The sequence below is a fragment of the Plecotus auritus genome (genome assembly GCF_963455305.1).
Source record: "Plecotus auritus genome assembly, chromosome: 7".
NCBI lineage: Eukaryota > Metazoa > Chordata > Mammalia > Chiroptera > Vespertilionidae > Plecotus > Plecotus auritus.
Genome location: NC_137774.1, coordinates 32,854,363 through 32,875,010, shown reverse-complemented (window position 1 = coordinate 32,875,010; position 20,648 = coordinate 32,854,363). Strand labels below are relative to the sequence as shown.

General features: G+C 41.3%; 1 protein-coding gene across 11 annotated transcripts in view; it reads left to right on the top strand.

Moving 5' to 3' along the window:
- The first annotated feature begins 8,359 nt into the window (after positions 1–8,359).
- Positions 8,360–20,648, top strand: part of NF1 (neurofibromin 1) — a 242,644-nt gene continuing 230,355 nt past the window's right edge. For 9 of the 11 annotated variants that reach the window (XM_080680681.1, XM_080680682.1, XM_080680680.1 and 6 more), the window contains exon 1: positions 8,366–8,776. In XM_080680681.1, coding sequence (XP_080536807.1) covers positions 8,717–8,776 — 60 coding nt within the window. In that variant the 5' untranslated portion in view covers positions 8,366–8,716. Of the gene's footprint in view, positions 8,777–20,648 lie in introns of all 11 variants that reach the window. The other 2 variants (XM_080680674.1, XM_080680675.1) reach the window with 2 other exon arrangements.

Sequence of the window (20,648 nt, the reverse complement as noted above, 5' to 3'; positions counted from 1 at the left end):
TAATGCCAACGTCATCAGCCTCACATAGGCCTCACCTGCCCAGTTTTGGGGTTGTATTGCATTCAGAGAAAACAACACAAATGAAGGTAATTCCTATGTACGTTGTTCAATTTACAACTCACAGTAACAACTTTGGAAAGTCACCTCCCCTTCCATTCCTCTAGGTCTCCATTCAGCAGCTGCTTACATCCCTTTCTCTTTCTATTTCTTACTCTCCACCGTTATCAGTCAGGGTTGCTTTCAGCTGCATATAACTGAGACTTGTATGCACATGCTTAACCAAATGGAGGTTTCACTTTCCTTTTGTAACCAGAACTCCAGAGGTAGGCAGTTCAGGGCAGGTATCCCTGCTTGAGGAAGTGTCAGGAACCCAGCCTTTCCCCAGTGTCCATCTTCTGCAAAATGGCTTTGAATCTGTCTTCTCAGTGGGAAGAAGAATGAAAAACAAATGAAAAAAGCTTTGTGCATGCCAGTGGAGGTTTCGCTTTTGTTTTTATTTTTTTTAAATCAGGAATATAATAATTGTTTGGAAACTCCACTCAGTAGAGTTCTAGTTAGATCTCCTTGGCAGAATTGGGTCGAATGGCCATCTTTAGTAGTAAGGATTTTTGTTTGTTCATTTTTAAAAATATATATTTTATTGATTTTTACAGAGAGGAAGGGAGAGGGATAGAGAGCTAGAAACATCGATGGGAGAGAAACCTCGATCAGCTGCCTCCTGCACACCTCCTACTGGGGATGTGCCCGCAACCAAGGTACATGCCCTTGACCGGAATCGAACCTGGGACCCTTCAGTCCACAGGCCGACGCTCTATCCACTGAGCCAAACAAGTTAGGGCTTGTTCATTTTTTTTTCTTAATTTTTTATAAAGTAGTCACATATTCCCTCAGGACACAATTGGGGGAGAAAGGAAAGAATGATGGTTTTACAACTGGCAGTGTGTACTGATTTCTCTCCACCAAAGTGCTCCTTGAACTTCCTCTAACTCCTCTCTCTGCTTGCCCTCTCTTTCCACTGCTATTCTTTTTGTTTTTCTTTTAAGATCAAAGTGGACTTTTTCTCTTTCAGCTTTCCCCATATAAGAAATAGCTACCATGCCTTAACCGGTTTGGCTCAGTGGATAGAGCGGCCTGCAAACTGAAGGGTCCCAGGTTCCATTCCCGTCAAGGGCATGTACCTTGGTTGCGGGCACATCCCCAGTAGGAGGTGTGCAGGAGGCAGCTGATCGAGGTTTCTCTCCCATCGATGTTTCTAGCTCTCTATCCCTCTCCCTTCCTCTCTGTAAAAAATCAATAAAAATATATTTTAAAAAAAAGAAATAGCAATAAAGATGAATAATTATTCATATTTTAAAAAAGAAAGAAATAGCTACCATATGCCAAGCACTGTGACAGCCTATAAAGAGGTACTTTTATTATTGTCCCACTTATAGATGTGGAAGGGGGCGTAGAGTGGTGAGTTAACTTGCCAAGGTCCCATCACGAGTAAGAAATAGTGCTGTCATTTGAACCCAGACGTCTTAGGTGGAAACTGACTCTAAGATGGAGATTTTTAGACAGGAAGTTCACTGTGAAGTGCCTTCAGGATTAACACCTGTCGGGGAGCAAGAAAGCAGGATTGGCCAGAGGGAAAAGTTAAACTAAGACAGTTGCAAGAAAGGCTTCAGTCAATCATACAGGGTGCTTTGGAGCTGAGAAGGCCCTTCAGAGTAGTCCCACCTTGAGGCAAAGGGGCCATGCCTTTACACCCTTGCAGAAGTGGGGGTTCCCTTGACTGGAAGTGGGCTCTCATGAAGAGGGGGTATGCCTTTGGGTGATGTGGTTCTCTTCATCTGATGGCAGTTTCTGGAGAGGGTCTCTCAGACTGTCAACTGCTCACACTCCTAGCAGCATGGGCAGAGGTGGGAAATGAGGGCTTCATCCCTGAAGTGGACATCATGGCATCTACTATTGTCCATGTCCCTCCTTGTTTAATAGCACCTCTACTACTTCTTGATGATCAGGATCAATTATCCCTGCCTAGATGATAACTCCTTTCCTTACCTGCTTGTATCTTAGTACAAGCAGCCCAAAGTGACTGTGAGGCAGCCATACTTAAAGTCAATGGGACTATTGTTGTGGAATAGTCCTTTGGGAACCAGGATTTCTAGACCTGCAGAGTCCTGGGTTGGGATGGGAAGCACAATTTTTCCAAGCAGATCACTGGAGACGATGTTAAGCAGGGCCACTCCTTCCACCACTCATCTCCAGGATCCATGAATTCTACCTAGTGAGGACATAGCACTACATAATGGTCATTGATTAGGGTACATTCTGAGTCTGGAGAATGTTACCCCTTCCTCTCAGGGCATCGTCTTTAAGCTGGTCCTCAGTTGTGTCTTCAATAGGTCATTCCATCACCATATTGGGCCAGCATTTTAGGACCAGCAGACATCATGGCCATGCACAGCCATGGTGAGTGGGAGCCAGTGCTACTGGGCCTACGCATAGTTTCCATCACTGTGACAGTGGCTCCTCTGTACACTCACTCTAATCTCTGATGTTTTTTCTCTCAGGGGATTCAGATTTTTAAAAATTTAGAATCTTATTAGGTTGGCAGGGGCAGTCAGAAGCTTCCACTTGGCCTTCCCCACTATGACAGCTCTCACCCCACAGAGAGAGCTTCTGCCAACTAAAAATAAATAAATAAATAAATAAATAAATAAATAAATAAATTCAGCCAAATAAAAATATATAAAAATATATTTAAAAATAAAAATATATATTAAAATAATAAGAAAATATATTATAAATAATAAAATATTTTTTATTGGTTTCAGAGAGGAAGGGAGGAGAGAGAGAGACAGAAACATCAATGATGAGAGAGAATCATTGATCAGCTGCCTCCTGCATGCCCCCTCCTGAGGATTGAGCCTGCAACCCGGGCATGTGCCCTAACTGGGAATTGAGCCGTGAGTTCTTGGTTCATAGGTCGATCCTCAACCACTGAGCCACACCAGCCAGGCCAGGGATTGTGACTTTTTATAGGGGCAGTTTCCTTCAGCCTCCTCCTCATCGGTTTTTGAATTTTAAAAGGTGTACACATGATACCCTAGTACAGTGGTCGGCAAACTCATTAGTCAACAGAGCCGCAGTTTGCTGACCACTGCCCTAGTAGACTGCCCATCTCAATTTCCTCTAGGTACACAGTGTTCTATTAACTCTCTGTGGATCACGTCCTCTAGGTTGCTGCTCAATTCTTGCCACTCATAACAATGTCGCTAAAACTTGCTCTGCTAGTGAAGCACAGACACCTAGTCTTTATTTTTTCAAGATTCTATCAGGCCCATGGCTACCAGGGAGCCTAGCTCCGTAACATCTTCTATCACCAGTCTTTGCCTACAGAGGAGAGCCACCACTGAGCTTCTGAGTGATGCTAATGTCCCTTTCACTAACACATTCATTATTCCTTGTGATATATGGCAGGATGTAGTCAGCTGATGGGATGTACATAGTAAATCCACTTTAGCATTCCCCCTTCTCTGAGTCTTTTGTTCCCCTCTTCTATTCTCTGCCATGAGACTCTGGCCTTACTATTTAGCTTGCTTTCTCCAAGCTTCCTAGAGCCATTCTAGCAACCTGTTAGCATTATACCCTGGGGACTTGCCAGGATGTAAATATTGTAGTACAGGCACATGCTCATACCACTAAACTGTTTTGCCTAGCGTTATGCTTTCCTCCTCTACTCTCCCTCCCCAATTCAGCACTCTGGGACCCAATCCCATACATACATACCTATGCTCTGGCTTCTGCAGGTATATATATGTTAGCTAGGTCCTTAGTTCCTTTAAAATATAGTGCGTTCTTCCTTTGGCAGGTCCAGCATTTCCTCAGTGGGGTTATTTTGTGCCTTGACTTTAGTTATTGGTCTGGTAGCAGGGGGAAAGCTGCAGGTGGATGCTAAGGAGGGTATGCATTGCCTTGCAAGGTAGATACTTCATTTTTAAGCAAGACGCATGGGGCACTTGAACAAACCCAGAATGTTCTGGGTGATGTGGGGTTTTAAGGTTTTTAAGTGCATCAACCCAGATGCCCCATCCAAAGTATAAGGATCTCACTTCCTTTAACTGCAGCCCTGACCTTGACATAGCAGACTTGCCAGAGCTGAAAATTCAACCTTTTTGGAATCTACTACTCTTATAATCAAGTCCTGGGCCTGATCCTCAGGTTTTTTTGGTCCCCATTTATGTATGCTGCTAAGGAGGCACTCTAACTTTTAATTGGTGATTCGTCACCCTCAACTTTTCATTGTCTTTCCTCAGAGCACAGATTTACTCCATCAATAGCTACCCAACCCCATAGTTCTTAAATCATATTTTGCTCATATTTTAAAAATGCCTGATAGATTGCATCTACCAGAGCATTCTTGTTTGTTTTTATTTTATTTTAATTTTTTGGTTAATCCTCACCAAAAATATCCTCACCGAGGATATTTTCCCATTGATTTTTAGAGAGAATGGAATGGAAAGGGAGAGACAGAGAGAGAGAAACATCGATATGAGAGAGACCAATACTCCATCCCATCCACCCATCCATCACTGCTGCCAGAAATTTGCACAGTTGTACTGTTCCAGCATGCCAGAGTCTATCAGAGCTCCACCTGGGGCCTCGCTACCAGCTGGCCAGCAGGTGACTCAGCTCCACTGGATCAGACCACACTCCTGGGATTAATTGGTTTAATTCAGATTCTCTGGAAAACCAACTCTGAGGTGGATATTTGCAAGCAGGAAACTTTATTAGGTAACACCCTTGGGATCAATGCTGTGTGTGGGAGTGAAAGGAATAGGACTGAGCAGGAAGAGTAGTTGGACTAAATGTAGTCACAGCAAAGGCCTCAGCTGTACCCTTGGGAGCTGATCCCTTAAGAAAGAGCCCTTCAGGGAACCTTGCATCTGCCAGTCACTTGTGCTCCTGGAGCATGGTGTGACCTAGCTCAAGGTAGTTCTCTTGCTGGGGACAATTCTTAGAAAGGGACTCATTTGAAAGCTGTTGGCCACTGACATTTCCAGAAGTTGGGGAAATAGATACCTTAATCCTGAGTAGTTGAGTGCTCCTTGTTATGCTGGAGGCTTGGGGAATGGGTAGAATAAATTGCCAGAGATTGTTGTGTGACCAAAAAAGAGAGCATGAACGAGATGCATTTAAAATTACATCAACCACTAGTAGTTTCCCTGAATACTTCTGTGTTGGACAGTACAGAATGGGGGATGTTAGGATACAAATCCAATTCAATTTTACTCTGAAGCCTTTGTCTTTCCACTAGATCAGAGGTGGCCAAACTGGTGCTCCATGGACTAAATTCAGATAGTGAATGCATTTTGTTTGGCTGCACAGTGTTTTTTTAAAATGTGAATTTGCTGCCACTATTGAAAGAGTTTATATATAAATTCGGATTGCCAGTTTCTCTTCAGTAACTGGGAAGATCTAGCAAAATGGTGTCAATATTCCTGCATGGCAGTAAATGCATGGAGGAGTTGAGTGACAGTTGCCCCTTTAAATGGAAGGATGTGCTCCTTAGTTCACTAGGATCTCTATGTATTACCTTCTTTAGCATTTTTGGTTAGAATTCCTGCTATATTCTGCACTGCCTAACACAGTGCATGACACATATATTAGGTGTTTGGGCACCAACAATTGGTTCAGTGGAATTGAACGATTTAAAAAAAATAAAAAATATATATATTATTGATTTCAGAGAGGAAGGGAGAGAAGGGAGAAATAGAAACATCAATGATGAGAAAGAATCACTGCTCTGCTGCCTTCTGCACACCCCACACTGGGAATTGAGCCCGCAACCCAGGCATATGCCCTGACTGGGCATCAAACTGTGACCTCCTGGTTCACAGGTTGATGCTCAACCACTGAGCCATGCCAGCAGGGTGAATCAAACGAACTTAACTGAAGTTGGAATGAAGTCTAGACCTCTAAGTGTAATGAGAGGCTTGGCACTCAGGGGAGGCAAGAGGACAGCAAGTGCAGATTAGTATGAATTAGTGATGTGCTGGCTGGAGCCTGAGTAAAGCAAGAGCAGAGGGCCGAGGCCTGAGGTTAGGATGTCTTACCCTAAAGTTAGAGCAGAATGGGGAATCAGGGAAGAAACCAGAGAGGGAGACGAAAAAGAAGCACAGAGGGATCTCAGCCGTGAAACACCACTAGAGTCAAAGGAGCTGAGGGTTTAGGCAGCTGCATCCAGTCTAGGGAAGAAGATGAGAAAATAGGCAAAAAGCCATGGCAACAGGAAAGTAATTAGGGACTCCCAGATGAAATATGAGAAAAAGAAAGGGCAATTGGGGGTCTGGAAGTTGAGCAGGGAAGAAATAGCACTGGTATGCTCTCTGGGGGTATGAAAGAGAGTTTTTACAGCAGTCCTATTTGGGAAAGGCACAGATGAACATTCATTTAATATTCATTCTTGTCTTCAGCATTGTCATAATTTCTGACATCCTCTAAAAAAAAAGGGTAGTATTCATGTTGCCTTATTTATTTTTTAAATATATTTTTATTGATTTCAGAGAGGAAGGAAGAGGGGAAAAGAGAGATAGAAACATCCATGATAAGAGCTCATTGATTGGCTGCCTCCTGCATGCCCCCTATTGGGGATTGAGCTCGCAACCTGGGCATGTGCCCTCGAATGGAATTGAACCTGGGACCGTTCAGTCCACCAGCCCACGCTCTATCCAGTGAGCCAAACCAGCTAAGGCTTCGTGTTGCTTTTTTAAAATGGACTAAAGAACTATTTAGATCCTCTCCTCTTGTTCTACAGCAATTCATTAGTCAGCAATTAATTAGTGCAGCAATTTTCAACTGGTGAGCTGCAAGAATTTTTAAAACATGCAATGCCTGACTATTTAGTCAGGGGCACTGACCTCTTTTCCCTTAGATTGTCAAATTTAAAAAAATGGCAACAGCCAACACAACAATATCCATCCGGTGTGAATGAATCAAAATTCTTCCCATTTTTTTGGTCAGGTCAGCACAAAATATATTGAGATGAAAAAGGTTGAAAATTGCTATTCTAGTGGAATGAAATGTTAATTAATTTAATATATATTTTGGACAATCACCAGCTAGCAGAGATTGGACACTTCTCTCATGGACATATCTATATGTACATGGGCTGTTGGCTTTGTGGATTTTCTGTGGTCAAATTAAAATTCTAGTTTTGCTCTGCCTTTTCACTCAGTATCCTTCTATGTGGCCTAACTAGCTACTAATTAGTATGTGCTCAGAATGTGTAAACTCGTTTTAACATTAGCCTAAGAGTAGAGGAAGATAAACTTAAAAATAACTCATTCCAAAGTTCATGTTGGATATAGATAGGTTATCCATTGTCTTGAATGTAATCCTTTTCCTGGAAAACCATTGTGACCAATTCCACATGGAACAATTTCAATTCTGGTATCAGGGGCATAGGGAACACCTTTGTTTCGGGAGAGCCACTGTCTGTTTCTATTGTCTTTGGAGTCAAACCACCTGGGTTTGCATCCTTACTCTGCCACCTATCAACTCTGTGACCTCTGGCAAATCATGGGACCTCTTGTGGCCTAGCCTCATCCGTTAGATGAGGTTGATATCTGCTGGAAAGGCTCATTGAAAGATATAAATGAGATGATGAATGTGTGGAATTAATGTACGTAGAAGCCCTTAACTTCTTTTTGAGGGTGGTGAAACTTGAATCTTTCTAGTATCAACCATGTAAAAGTGTTATTAACTTGGGTGCCTATCAGCCTAACAGAGAAAGTTTGCATTTGGATTCTGGTGTTTTGAGTACTTTGCCATTGGGTCTAGCATTTACATTAAAAGAAAAAAAAAATCACTGATTCTCTCTGGGCCTTGTTTCTGTTTCTCATAGTAGCTAAGAAGGACCTGGAAACCTGAGGTTGTGTCTTAATTTTTGTGAGAGCTTAAGGCAGAGAGGGGTTCAGCAGAGCCTCCCCACATCAGAGGCAGAGGTCTGCACACGGGGAGAAATGTTAGCCCCAGGGCGCCCTAACTTCCAACGCGGGGAGCAATCCAAACCCGGAGGCCGGCGGGGGAGGGGGAGCCTGGTGTGGCATTGGGGACGGAAGCGGATGCGCCCGGGTCAGCTCAGACTTTCTCCGGCTGAACCCTGGGCTACAGTGTAGGTGAGCCCGGCGGCGGTCGAGGACGCGCGCCTCCGGGCCGGGAGGAGTTCGGTGACGTCACCTCCAGGAGGACTCGCTTTTTCATTAATGAAACCGGCCGGCGCGGGCGCATGCGCGACAGGCCCCCCTCCCTCCCGCTTCCCCCTCCCCTTTCCCAGCCGCACTCTCAATCTCGAGCTCGCCGCTGCTCCCTCTCCCCGACTGTGGAAAGGATCCCACTTCCGGTGGGGTGTCATGGCGGCGTCTCGGGCTGTGATGGTTGTGGGGAGACGGCGCTAGTGGGGAGAGCGACCAGGAGGCCCCCTCCCCTCCCCGGGCCCCCCTCCCCCGCCCCCCTCCCCCCAGCCTCCTCGCCGACGCCCCCTACCCCTCTCCCCCTCCCGGCTCGGCGCGGGCCCCCCATCCCCACCCCCGTGGGAACGTTCGGAGCCCGCACTCTTCAGCCCCTCTCCTCGCCGCTCCCCTCCCCTCTGCCCCCGCTCCCCGCCCTCTTCCCGGGCCTGGGCTCCGGCCGCCCCGTCCCTCCGCCGCCCCCCGGCCGCGGGGAGGACATGGCCGCGCACAGGCCGGTGGAATGGGTCCAGGCCGTGGTCAACCGCTTCGACGAGCAGGTAACGGGCCCGCGGCGGCGGGAGGTGGGCGCCGGGTGGGGGTGGGGACCGAGCGGGCGGGGGGAGGAAGGAGCCGCCGCCTCCCCCGCGGCCACCTCGGGCTCCGGAGGAAAGGAAGGGGGATCCGTGGGGTGGCCTAGGGGGAAGTGCGGGGACGAAGGGCGCCGCTGGGAGCTCGGGCTCCCTTTCCTCCGGAGTCGGGGAGTGGGCCTTTCCCCTGACCTCCCCTCGGACCCTCCATCCCTATTATCCCAGCTCATCCGCTCGCCAATGAGGATGAGTGACCTAGGGGCGCTTTCTGGGACTCTCCATCTGGATTTAATCATTCCCCCCTTACTTTTTTTTTTTTTTTTGAACGGAGGTGGGTCACATTGAGGGGTTTCCTCTTTCCTCAGTGGACCTCCTAACTGGGGGTGAGCAACTGAAGGCACCCCAAGGCCCGGCGTGTGTACCCCCTATAGGAGGACGATAACACTCCACCCCTCCCCCAGTTTCTTCAGCTTCCTCTCTTGGAGGGGGAAGAGTGGAAGAAAGCAGGGAGAGCACAGGTTTTCTTACTTTCTGCTCCATCGTCTCAGCCTGCCCCTGGAGCTCCAAGTGCACACACAGTGCATGGTTTTTGATGCCCACACGGGCGTCCCCCCATATCCTCTTGAGACAAGACTGGCTTTTACATTGCTGTTTGCAGTGTAAATCATGGTTCTTGATCCCTCCTGCTTCTGAAATGTTTTTCCCGTTTTTCCTTCCTTGGTAATTGCAGTCTCTCCCTTTATTTTTGCCAGCGGTCTGAGAATGTGAATATTGCTTTCTGGCGTGAGCTTCTTGGGGAGTAAGGGGAGAAGGGTGTAAGGAAAGTGGGGAAACTGCCGCTGAGCCACTGACAACAGAGAGCAAAGACAGCTGGGATGTGCTCCTAGAGCCCGTCATTCTGCTAGTGTTTTGTTATTGTTTTTAACTCTCACCTCTTGGTTGACAAGAGCACTTTCATTGAGAATATGTGGGATGGAAAAAAAAATTTCATAGCTTGGGGAGGTGCCTTTTTATTTCCGAGCTTCACACAGTCAACCCTAGGACTGATCAGAATGAATGCACACGTAGCCTTTTGTCAATGGGGATTAGTTTTACTTGGTGTTGCTGTAGGTAGTTGGGGATGGTTTAAAGGGATGCATTTTTTTGCAGCTGCAGTTCTACCGCGGGTTTTCTGTGATGAGGGAACTGTTTAAGATCGAATCAGACTATTTTGTCATAAAACTGATTATGGGAGCTGAATGAATGGTGGGTTCCACTTTTATTTGGTCCGTAAACATTTCGTTACAGGACTCATAGTGTTTCTGACCTACCTAAAAGATACTTGGGAATAGGCAGAGGAATTGAGAAGAAATTTGAGAAGAAACTACATAGATAAAATAGAATTACAAAGCTGTCAGAGACTTGAAGGAATTGTTTCACCCATCCCTTTGCTTCCAGACCAAAAAGCATCTAAACCAACTGCACTACTAATCTATTTGAGGAAGCAAAATGTTACCACATATATTGGATATTATTGACAGAGCTTTAGATTTAAAACTTGATAGAAAAGACTTTCTTTGTGTAATTTTTTAAAAGGCACATTGAAGAACCCCAAAGCTGAACCTTGTACACAGCAGAATCTGGATTCGGGAATTTGAAGGATTCATACCACAGTTGTTCCTAATTCTTTTTTAATTAAAATTTTGTCTCCAACTTGTAAACTTTATTTCTGTACTACTTACCTGTTGATCTCTAGGCTTATATGTCACATAAGAAAAATATAGTTTTCTAAATTTCAAAAGAGGAATGATTTTCATTATATGGTCAGTAATGCAAGAAAATGTTTTCTTCTTTTTGTCCCCAAGTGTTAAAAGACCTTAGGCTTTGTTGTTTGCTTTGTTGTGAATATCGTGGAATCAAACTCACCACCATCTGTTAAAAATTCAGGACATAGTTTTAAACAGAAGCATTTTTTATATATTCCTTATGTTGTAATTAAGGGAAAGATACATAGGACAACTTTATTTCTCATATTTTTCACTTACAAGGTTAAAGCCCACTGAATTTGAGATGCAAAAATATAAGGGTTTTCAGTGTTTACTATAAGGTACATACATACATTAATTTATTGTAGAAGTAATAAATATTTAATTCAAATTGGAGTTTACCTTGAGTTGAGAAAGTGAGAAAACTCAGGAAGAGAGAGGTTAAATGACTGACTTCCCAAGGTCAGGTAGCAGACCTAATAACAAGAACCTCAATATGAAAAGTATTGAATGCTGGACAATCAGGGATATTTTTTCTAATTACCCCATAGGATTAAAAAAATAGTGCATTAAGTATAGTTAGGAGAGAAGAGTTTACATTTAAACATATTATTAATTTTTTATTTTTATATTGATTTCAGAGAAGAAAGGAGAGGGAGAGACAGAAACATCAATGATGAGAGAGAATCATTGATCGGCTGCCTCCTGTATACCCCACACTGGGGATCGAGCCCCCAACCCAGGCACGTGCACTGACTGGAATCGGACTGTGACCTCCTGGTTCATAGGTCAACGCTCAACCATTGAGCCATGCCGGTCTGGCAAGAGTTTACATTTTTACTGAGGGGAGGAAAAAGCTCTGCATATAGTGATAATTATTTGTATAAGAGTCTTAAATGTTTCAAGTATTTCTAAAAGTTTTACATTTTGGATCTATTGTATAGACTTTGTTTCGTTGGGTTCAGAGGGAGTCAAGTTGCTTCCTTTTATTATAAGTGAAGACAAGAGTATATACTGAGCTAATGAGTATGTGCAGGTCTAAAGATGGCAACTCTGTTTATGTGTGAATTGGTGTTTTGGTTGGCCTTGGAATACTTGGTGGTGATTAAAGCAGAAATGTATTCCTAACCACTGTATTATTGTATTATTTAAAACATATTTATGTTGAGAGAGAGAGAGAGACACACACACACACACACATCAATGATGAGAGAATCATTCATCAGCTGCCTCCTGCATGTCCCTTACTGGGGATTGAGCCACAACCCGGGAATCGGAACTGCATGTCCCTGACTGGAAATCGAACTATGACCTCCTGGTTCATAAGTTGGTGCTCAACCATTGAGCCACATTGGCCAGGCTGTATTATTGTATTCTGGTGGGCATTGCTCAGCAACTTGGTGCAGTAGACCCAGTTCAAAGAAGTGGTAGTGTCTCATCTTGACATTTTGAGCTCAAGTCCTTGTTTCCAGGTTGTAAAATAAAATTCCTGTAACCTGCTGGGAATGCACCTACACCCAATATTTATGGTCTAAGTTGAACCATTCTTAACTAGTTTTAAAAGTGATTACCTCCTTGATTAGGGAAATGGCAGTTGCAAAGGTGGACAGCCAGAAAGCTGAATGTATCAGTTTTATCCTTAACCTGCCTTTATGGTATTCAACAGTAAGTTTCTAAGTTGAAATAGGCAAATTTTAGGTATGTATTTTTAAATTGTGGCTCATTAGCTTGGGTACTTAACAGTTAGAACCTCCTTAGATGCCCCACCAGTCTCTGTGGAGCTTTGATTCTGAAAGGGAGCAAAGGAAAACAGGTTATATGAAGGTTTTGTTTTGTTTTTAAGAAATTAAAAAGGTACCCCTGAATGATGTGTTATAAATATGTTCTTTTAAGCACTTATATTTTCCATATCTCATCAAGTAAAAACAGTATATAAAAAACCTCCAAAACATAACATATTAGAGAATAAACTCTGTTTTTTTTTATTTGTTATAATAGCATATTAGTAGTTGTAAATTGAATGCTAATCGGAATGTTCTTTGAATATGTGGTGTAAAATTCACAGTATAAAATGATTGGCAAATGTCTTTGAAGTTACAAGCCACATGTTAATTGGCCAAATAGATTTGTAAAACTTTGAAGCAGTTTTGGATTAAAAAAAAAATCTCTAGTCTTGTTCTTAAAGCCTGGTCTGCCATTTATATAAGGCCTTATAAAGTAGTTGAAAATTAATACTCTTTTGGCAAAGGGTATTATATGGTGAGTAAGAAAAAATGCTTATTCTTTATTCTGGAACTCATATTTAAAAAAAAAAATTTCTTCCAACTGGTCCTCAATTAGTTCTCTGTGTACCCTCGTTCCCCAGTCCCTTTATCTAGCATCTAATTCAGTCTTTCTCTGTGATCTTTCTCTGCACCTTCAAACTTACTAAGATTTCTTTTGTCTTAATTAAACATTTGGTTGGTCCTATAACTTTCTCTGGCTCAATCTTTTCCTTCCTTTTGTTGCCAGATACCTGCTGCCTCTACTGTTTATCTGCCCATTTCCTTTATAACTCTCTGAAAACTAGTTTCTCCCTCTGCTTTTCTTCTGGATTGCTGTTTTCTTGAAAGTGATTCCTTCTGGCAAACAGTGGTTTTTGCTGAATTGTAATGCCACTGTGGTGTTCCATTACGCCTGGAAACCAATTTCCCCTAATTCCCAAGACAATACTGTCTTGTATGTGGCTTGCAGATCTTCATATATCGATGTTCTCGTTGATTCTGGGCAGATGTGTTTTCTCTGTCATATTATGTTGCCTATCACTGAACGGGGGTTTCTAAACGGGAGTCTGAGTTTTGCTCTGCTTTTTCCTCGCCTCTGTCCTAAGTCTCTGGATCCTAGATGTCCTCATCTGTTGGAAAAGAATTGTCTAGAAAAATCTCTAAGGTTTTCTTTCTAGTTTAAATATTCAATGATTTTTAATATTTTAACAGCATCTCCCTGAGCCACATCAGTCTGTTGGGAGCTGACCCCACTTAATTTACCAAGCTATTTCTCATTATGCTTCAGCATACACCTATGTTCCAGGCAGGCTGGCTCAGTCTCTTCTGCTTATTTCTGCTTCTCAGCCTTCATTTATGCCGACCCCTGAATGCTCTCATTCCTCCTTTGTGATTTTCTATTTCCTGTCTATCCTTCAGTGGGCAGTTCAAACTTCATTTTTCCCAAGAAGTCTTCTTGCACTAAACTCACTGCAATCTTACTTCTTGGTGTGCTTGTCACCTGGGGTTCTGCAGAACCACCCGGTAAGGTTTCTTCCCTCAGGAGGGTTGGTTGAACACAGTTTAGCATTGTTTTATTTTCTCTTATCTTTTTATCAAATAGAGTGTAAACTTTCTGAAAAGCAAGAAGCCTCTATTAGAACTCTCTTATAGTCTCTCCAGTCCCCAGCACACTTATGAGCATACAGTGAGTCATTCATTGATGGAGTGTTTTTCATAAGATTCCTGGTTGAAAGGTAAACTGGCTAAAATAAGTAATTTTGGCTTTGTTATATTTATTAAATAACCAGATTTTAATTTAGTTTTTATAATGGCCTAAGTCTTTTTTTTTTCCCACTGGCCTAAGTCTTATAAGTTAAGTGGTATGTTATCTCTAAGGAGGAACTTAAACATATTTATATGTCCTTCCCCAGAGCTAACATGTTTTTTGAATGAAGTTTCAGTCTGATTATCTTTGTGATCTTGGATTTGTCACTTATTTTTAGTGATAAGTCTCTACATAAGGATATTTTTTACAGTGGTCTGATAGGATAATGAAAGTGAAATACTTTGAAAAATTTTAAATTACTCAATGTAAGATTTATACTTTTTTTTTTTTTTTTAAATAAGAGAGACTATCTCTGGATATTCCCGTTATATACCTTGGCTAATATATACTTTAGCATTCACTGACATACTTGGGTAACATATCATGGTAACAGATCCTTATGTAACATATTGTGGATGTCCATAATCTATCTGTTTTCATGTAATTTGTGACATATGTATTATATAATATGGGTCTTCAAGCTTGGGAAGTGTAACAGAAATTGTCTTAAGGTGTTCTATGAATTGGGCCAGCAATTGTTATATTAAATTTTAAATTTGCCTATACTTTTTATTTGACTTTTTGACCAATAAGAAATTAGATTCTGAAATCTACATCATCATCATCATCATCATTATTATTATTATTATTATTATTATTATTATGTTTAGCATGATAATTTTGTCCTTACAGGAAAGGTTAGTGATATAATAAATAATCATGCCTTATTTTTGCATATTTGTTCTTTAAATTACTCAGATTGCTATGGGGCTTTTTTGTTTTAGCCTTTCAAATTTGGTGTTATGAGGTTCTATATAGACTCTATTGTTGCATTATAACAACGTGCTTTTAAGGGTGAGCAGGGTATTTATTAAAATGTGTTTTGCACATGTGTTCTTAAGGCCTCAATCTGTTCTTCATTGGGGGTTCTGTGTATATCTGTGTGTGTATAAGACAAGGGACAAGAGGTATAGGAAGGCTAATTTTTTTTAGAGGAAGTTTAAGGAAGAAAGCGTTGTATAGAAGATGTAGAAGGGGAGGTTTGTGGTCAGCTTAAACTGTTAAAAGGCTTAGAATCAATATTGAGGTAGAATATGGGCATCTTAAGGTCTTTCTTTGCAGATAATTGACTTGTATTTATAAAAGCATTGGCTATTTCATCTGACATCTTTTAGAATACCCCATTTTCTTGGGGGTGGAGAGAGAAAGATGAGACAAAATTTGTTTTGACCTTGAAGAATAGAAAAGTTAAAGTGTTTTATATTGTAGTGACTGTTAATTAAGTTTAAGGTTTCAGTAACTTGTACATTACTCTGTCATACTTTATGTTAGAACCTTCAGTAAACAGAGCACTCTCAGGTTGTGGAATATAAATAACTGAAATTGATAGTGCAGTCATTGAAGTTTCTTTAGGTGAATGCATATTTGACTACTTCAAGTGTTATATGCCTGTGATACATAGTTATGTTCTTTGGTTCTCTGAGTATGGCTTTTGAGCCTTGAGTTTCTGTTGAGACAAGAAAGCCCCATGCTAATATGGAATCCCATCCAATTACAATGAAGAATTTGAATTATCCTCTAAAATTTTACATATTCTTACTATAACCAGGCGTCCTCAAACTACGGCCCGCGAGCCACGTGCGGCCCGCCGAGGACATTTATCCGGCCCGCCGGGTGCCGCTGCCTGTCCTGCTTAGCAGCCGACTCGTCCCGGGCCTGCAGTGCGCATAGGAATTTGTTCATAGTTTTTTTTTAAAACTATAGTCCGGCCCTCCAACGGTCTGAGGGACAGTGAACTGGCCCCCTGTTTAAAAAGTTTGAGGACCCCTGCTATAAACAGTACTAATTACTTTGCAGTAGCAGTAACTTGAGGTGCAAACTTCCAGATTGCATATTTTCTTTAAACCACAGCCTGGCAGTCTTTTGGGTTTGGCTTAGTGTTGTCACTACAGCCTATAAGCTGTTGCTTGCCCTTACGTATATTTTATAGCTTTGAGTGTGTTACCCTATTGAATTTCAGAGAACTTAACTTTTTTTTTTAATGAAATTCTCCCCTCCCTCTACTTCACATTCCCCAGCAGGCTGCTGTATCTAGTGCAAGAGACATGAAGTTAATTTAATACATAGAGGAACTTTTAGAAATTTATCTAAAGGACTTTTATTTAGCTTATTATTAACCATAGTTTTATACCCAGATAATGACCTTGTGGGTAATTGTGGCTCATAACAGTCTTAAGTGAGGGCATGACAGAATAGCTCTTACCACCTAGGTTTGTGATGGCAGTATACTGGATAGTAAGAGCGTTTGACTGTGTACCATTCAATGTGGTCTTGGACAAATCCGTTAACCTCTCTGAACTTCAGTTTTCTATGTCTTCATCTGTAAAATGGGGGTAATTTCTGCCCTACTCACATCATGGGCTTTATTTAGTGTCTTAGGTACGAATCTTTTACATGAAAGGAAGCTGTCAAATTAGTCATAAAAATTATTACCATGATTATCATCCTGTGCAGTATTTTTTCTATTGATTGTTATTATTTCTACTCTGCATGAGAAAAAACTAGAGAGGCAAAATAATTTGTTTACAATCATATGACATGTAAGTAATTGAGTTTAAACTAGAATGTGGGTGTCAATCCTTAGAGCAATAACTTTTTAATAGAGCTTTATAAAGAAATTAAATTTTCTGACAGTATAAATATGTAAATTGAGGAATATATTTTTGATTCTTCACTTAAAGATGAGATGAGAGTATCTGGAAATGTTTTTTGATTGGTCATGTGTTAGACATAGAAATGAATTTTGAACATTATATCTTTGATTTCATTATCATTCTTTTCACCTTATCAAAGCTTCTCAGATTGTTAGAGGAAGTTGTAACATTGTTCCCCTTTTATTTAGTTTTATAACATTACATTGTACTCACTGCAGATTTTTAGGTGAGGAGAGTTGAATCCTGAAGGTGAGACAATAAAATCTTGAGAACACCAGTAGGAATGTACAATTATAAATATGAGATTATGTATTTATTTCATCATTTTATCTTGGCATTCCAGAGTCCACTGTTGTAAAGTTGGTTTTCATACTCCAACAACATTGCACTTAGGGTTGGATTAAATTTGAGGCAACTTTTAAAGTTTTGGTAGTACTCAGTGCCTTGTCCTGTTGGATTCCTGGGTATTTGTTTTTCTTTTCCTTCCAAATCATTCATCTAGAATTTTGGAGTATCTCCCCAACTCTCCCGTCTTTACCAGTGCCTTTTACTTCTGTCCCAGATCAGGCCTGGGAAATGTTTTGTCTTTATGCTCCAGGCAGGTCTCCTTCCTTTTGGACTGGGGGGGGAGAGAAACATTTTTGTATTTCCTGTTATGTTTCAGTTTTTGGCTTTTAATAACTGAATTTTCAGTTGGGAATGGAAGAGATAGATTTTGTTTTGGTCAACTTTTGGCAACAGAGATCAATGAAGATCTGTGCTCTGGTTACTACCCTGACATAAACTACCTTTGCAATGTTAAGTAAATCTCTTAAATTTTGAGTTATTTCCTTATCTATAAAACAGGAGAAATATGATCTGACAGTCCAAATCTGCAATGAATAGATTTTTGGTTTATTTATTTATATATGTATATTTATTAATATATTTTTATTGATTTCCGAGAGGAAGGGAGAGAAAGAGGTAGATAGAAACCGCGATGATGAGAGAGAATCATTGATCAGCTACCTCCTGCTTGCTCTCTAGTGGAGATCAAGCCCAAAACCTGGGCATGTGCCCTTGACTGGAATCGAACCCGGGACCCTTCCGCAGGCTGAAACTCTATCCACTGAGCCAAACCAGCTAGGGCAAGAAAGAAGGGATTTGATTCATAATAGCTGTTGGAGTAAATAAGAGAGAGTGGGCCGTTTAAGGACACTTAGCAGTATTGAGCAGTGTTAAAGACACATCTGAATTTGGAGACCATATCTTTGTTATGGTCAAAGTCACTAGAATTGAGGAGATCAAAGAAGGTTGAGGACCAGGGTTTGGATAGGTGCTCCACCTTGACATTGAAATCACCTAGATTAGGGTTGCTAGGTTTAGCAAATAGAAATACAGGATGTCCTGTTAAATGTGAATTTTAGATAAACAATGAATAAATATTTAGTGTAAGTATTTCCCAAATATTGCATGGGATATCTTACACTAAAAAAATTACTCATGTTTGATTTAATTGGGAGTTATGTATTTTATTAGGCAACATTAACCTAGATCCGTGGTCGGCAACTGCGGCTCGTGAGCCACATGCGGCTCTTTGGCCCCTTGAGTGTGACTCTTCCACAAAATACCATGGCCTGGGCGAGTCTATTTTGAAGAAGTGGCGTTAGAAGAGTTTAAGTTTAAAAAATTTGGCTCTCAAAAGAAATTTCAGTCGTTGTACTGTTGATATTTGGCTCTGTTGATTAATGAGTTTGCCGACCACTGACCTAGATGATGCCCAGATGGTGGTAGATGGTGATGTAGAGGGGAAACTGAGCCAAGAGACAAATTATTTAGATGATGGGGGAAAATATCTAGAAAGTTGGTAGGTGACTATGACAAGGTTTGTTAGTTAGTAGCACCACATGAGTCATGATCCTTAAGGAAGAGGAGGAAGAGTGGAAAAGTGGGATTTGGTCTCCTTGAGTCTCTTACTCAATTGTTCCTAATTTTGTCCTCTATAACTCTTCGAAATAAGTTTGTCCTTTTACTTTAAAAATATTTGAAGACAGCCTTCACCAGTGTGGCTCAATTGGTTGAGCATCATCCCGTGCACCAGAAGGGTGCCTGTTCAATTCCTGCTCAGGACACATGCCTGGGTTGAAGACTCTATCCCTGGTGGGGGCTTGCAGGAGACAGCTGATCGATGTTGTGCTCTCACATCGATGTTTCTCTTTCTCCCACTCTTTTTCTCTCTAAACACTAATAAAAATATTTTTTTAAAAATTGAAGACAAGCCGTAGCCGGTTTGGCTCAGTGGATAGAGCATCAGCCTGCGGACTCAAGGGTCCCAGGTTCGATTCCAGTCGGGGGCATGTACCTTGGTTGCAGGCACATCCCCAGTAGGGGGTGTGCAGGAGGCAGCTGTTCGATGTTTCTCTCTCATCGATGTTTCTAGCTCTCTATCCCTCTCCCTTCCTCTCTGTAAAAAATCAATAAAATATATTTAAAAAAAATTGAAGACAAATCTTAAGTACTGCATAGGTTGTTCTTCGCTCCCCCACTGAAAAATGTCATACTTTCGACCATTTCTTATAGCACATAATTTCAAGACATCTCACCATTCTGGTTGTTTGCCTCTTGGTTCAATGGTGGTCAGTACTCAGGCATACCGTTTTTCATTTTTTCTCTCAATATTTTTGATATGAGGGTGTTATATGACACTTAAAAAAGGCTTAAAAATGCTGAGCTTCAGGTGCACTGTATTTTTGGTGTTCATCTGATTACCAGTACAGTAAACTAAACAAATAATATTAATTGGCATATATGTGCTTTTTAAAAAAGTTTTATTATAAAAAATTCAAACATATGCAAAAGTAGAGAGTTGATTGTAAATGAATCCCCATGTACGTATTATCCAGCTTCTACTCAGCTTTATTTCATCTGTACTTTTACCCATTTTCTTCCCAGCACCTCTCCATTATTATGAAGCAGTTCCAGTTATCATTTCATTTCAGCATGACTTTTTTTCCTGTCCATTTTCTTTAAAAATTTTTTAAAATATATACTTTTATTGATTTCAGAGAGGAAGGGAAAGGGAGAGAGAGATAGAAACATCAATGATGAGAGAGAATCATTGCACACCTCCTACTGGGGATCGAGGCTGCAACCCAGGCATGTGCCTTGACTTGAATCAAACCCGGGCCCTTCAGTCCGCAGAATGACACTCTATCCACTGAACCAAATCAGTCAGGGCTCTTTTTTGATTTAAAAAATTTTTTTTCAATTACAGTTTACATTCAATATTATTTTGTTTTAGTGTCAGATGTATAGCAAAGTTAGAAAATCAGGTACTTTACAGAGTGGTCTCCTGCTGCTTCAGGTACCCACCTGGCCCATACATAGTTATAACAATATTGTTGACTATATTCCTTATGCTGTAATCTATATCTCTGTGATTATTCTGCTTAATTCACCTTTTTCACCCAGCATCCCAAACCCCTTCCCGTGCCCCCTGACAACTGTCAGTCTGTTCTCTGAATCTATGAGTTTGTTTCTATTTTGTTCATTAGATTCCACATATAAGTGAAATCATATAGTATTTGTCTTTCTCTTTCTAACTTATTTAACACTTAGCAAAATGCCCTCTAGGTCCATCCACAGCATGACTTACTCTTTATTTATTTATTTTTAATTTAATAAATCTTTATTGTTCAGATTATTACAATTGTTCCTCTTTTTCCCCCCCATAGCACCCCTCCACCCGGTTCCCACCCCTCCCTCTGCCCTTACCTCCCCCGCACTGTCCTCATCCATAATTGTACACTTTTTGTCCAGTCTCTTCCCGCACCC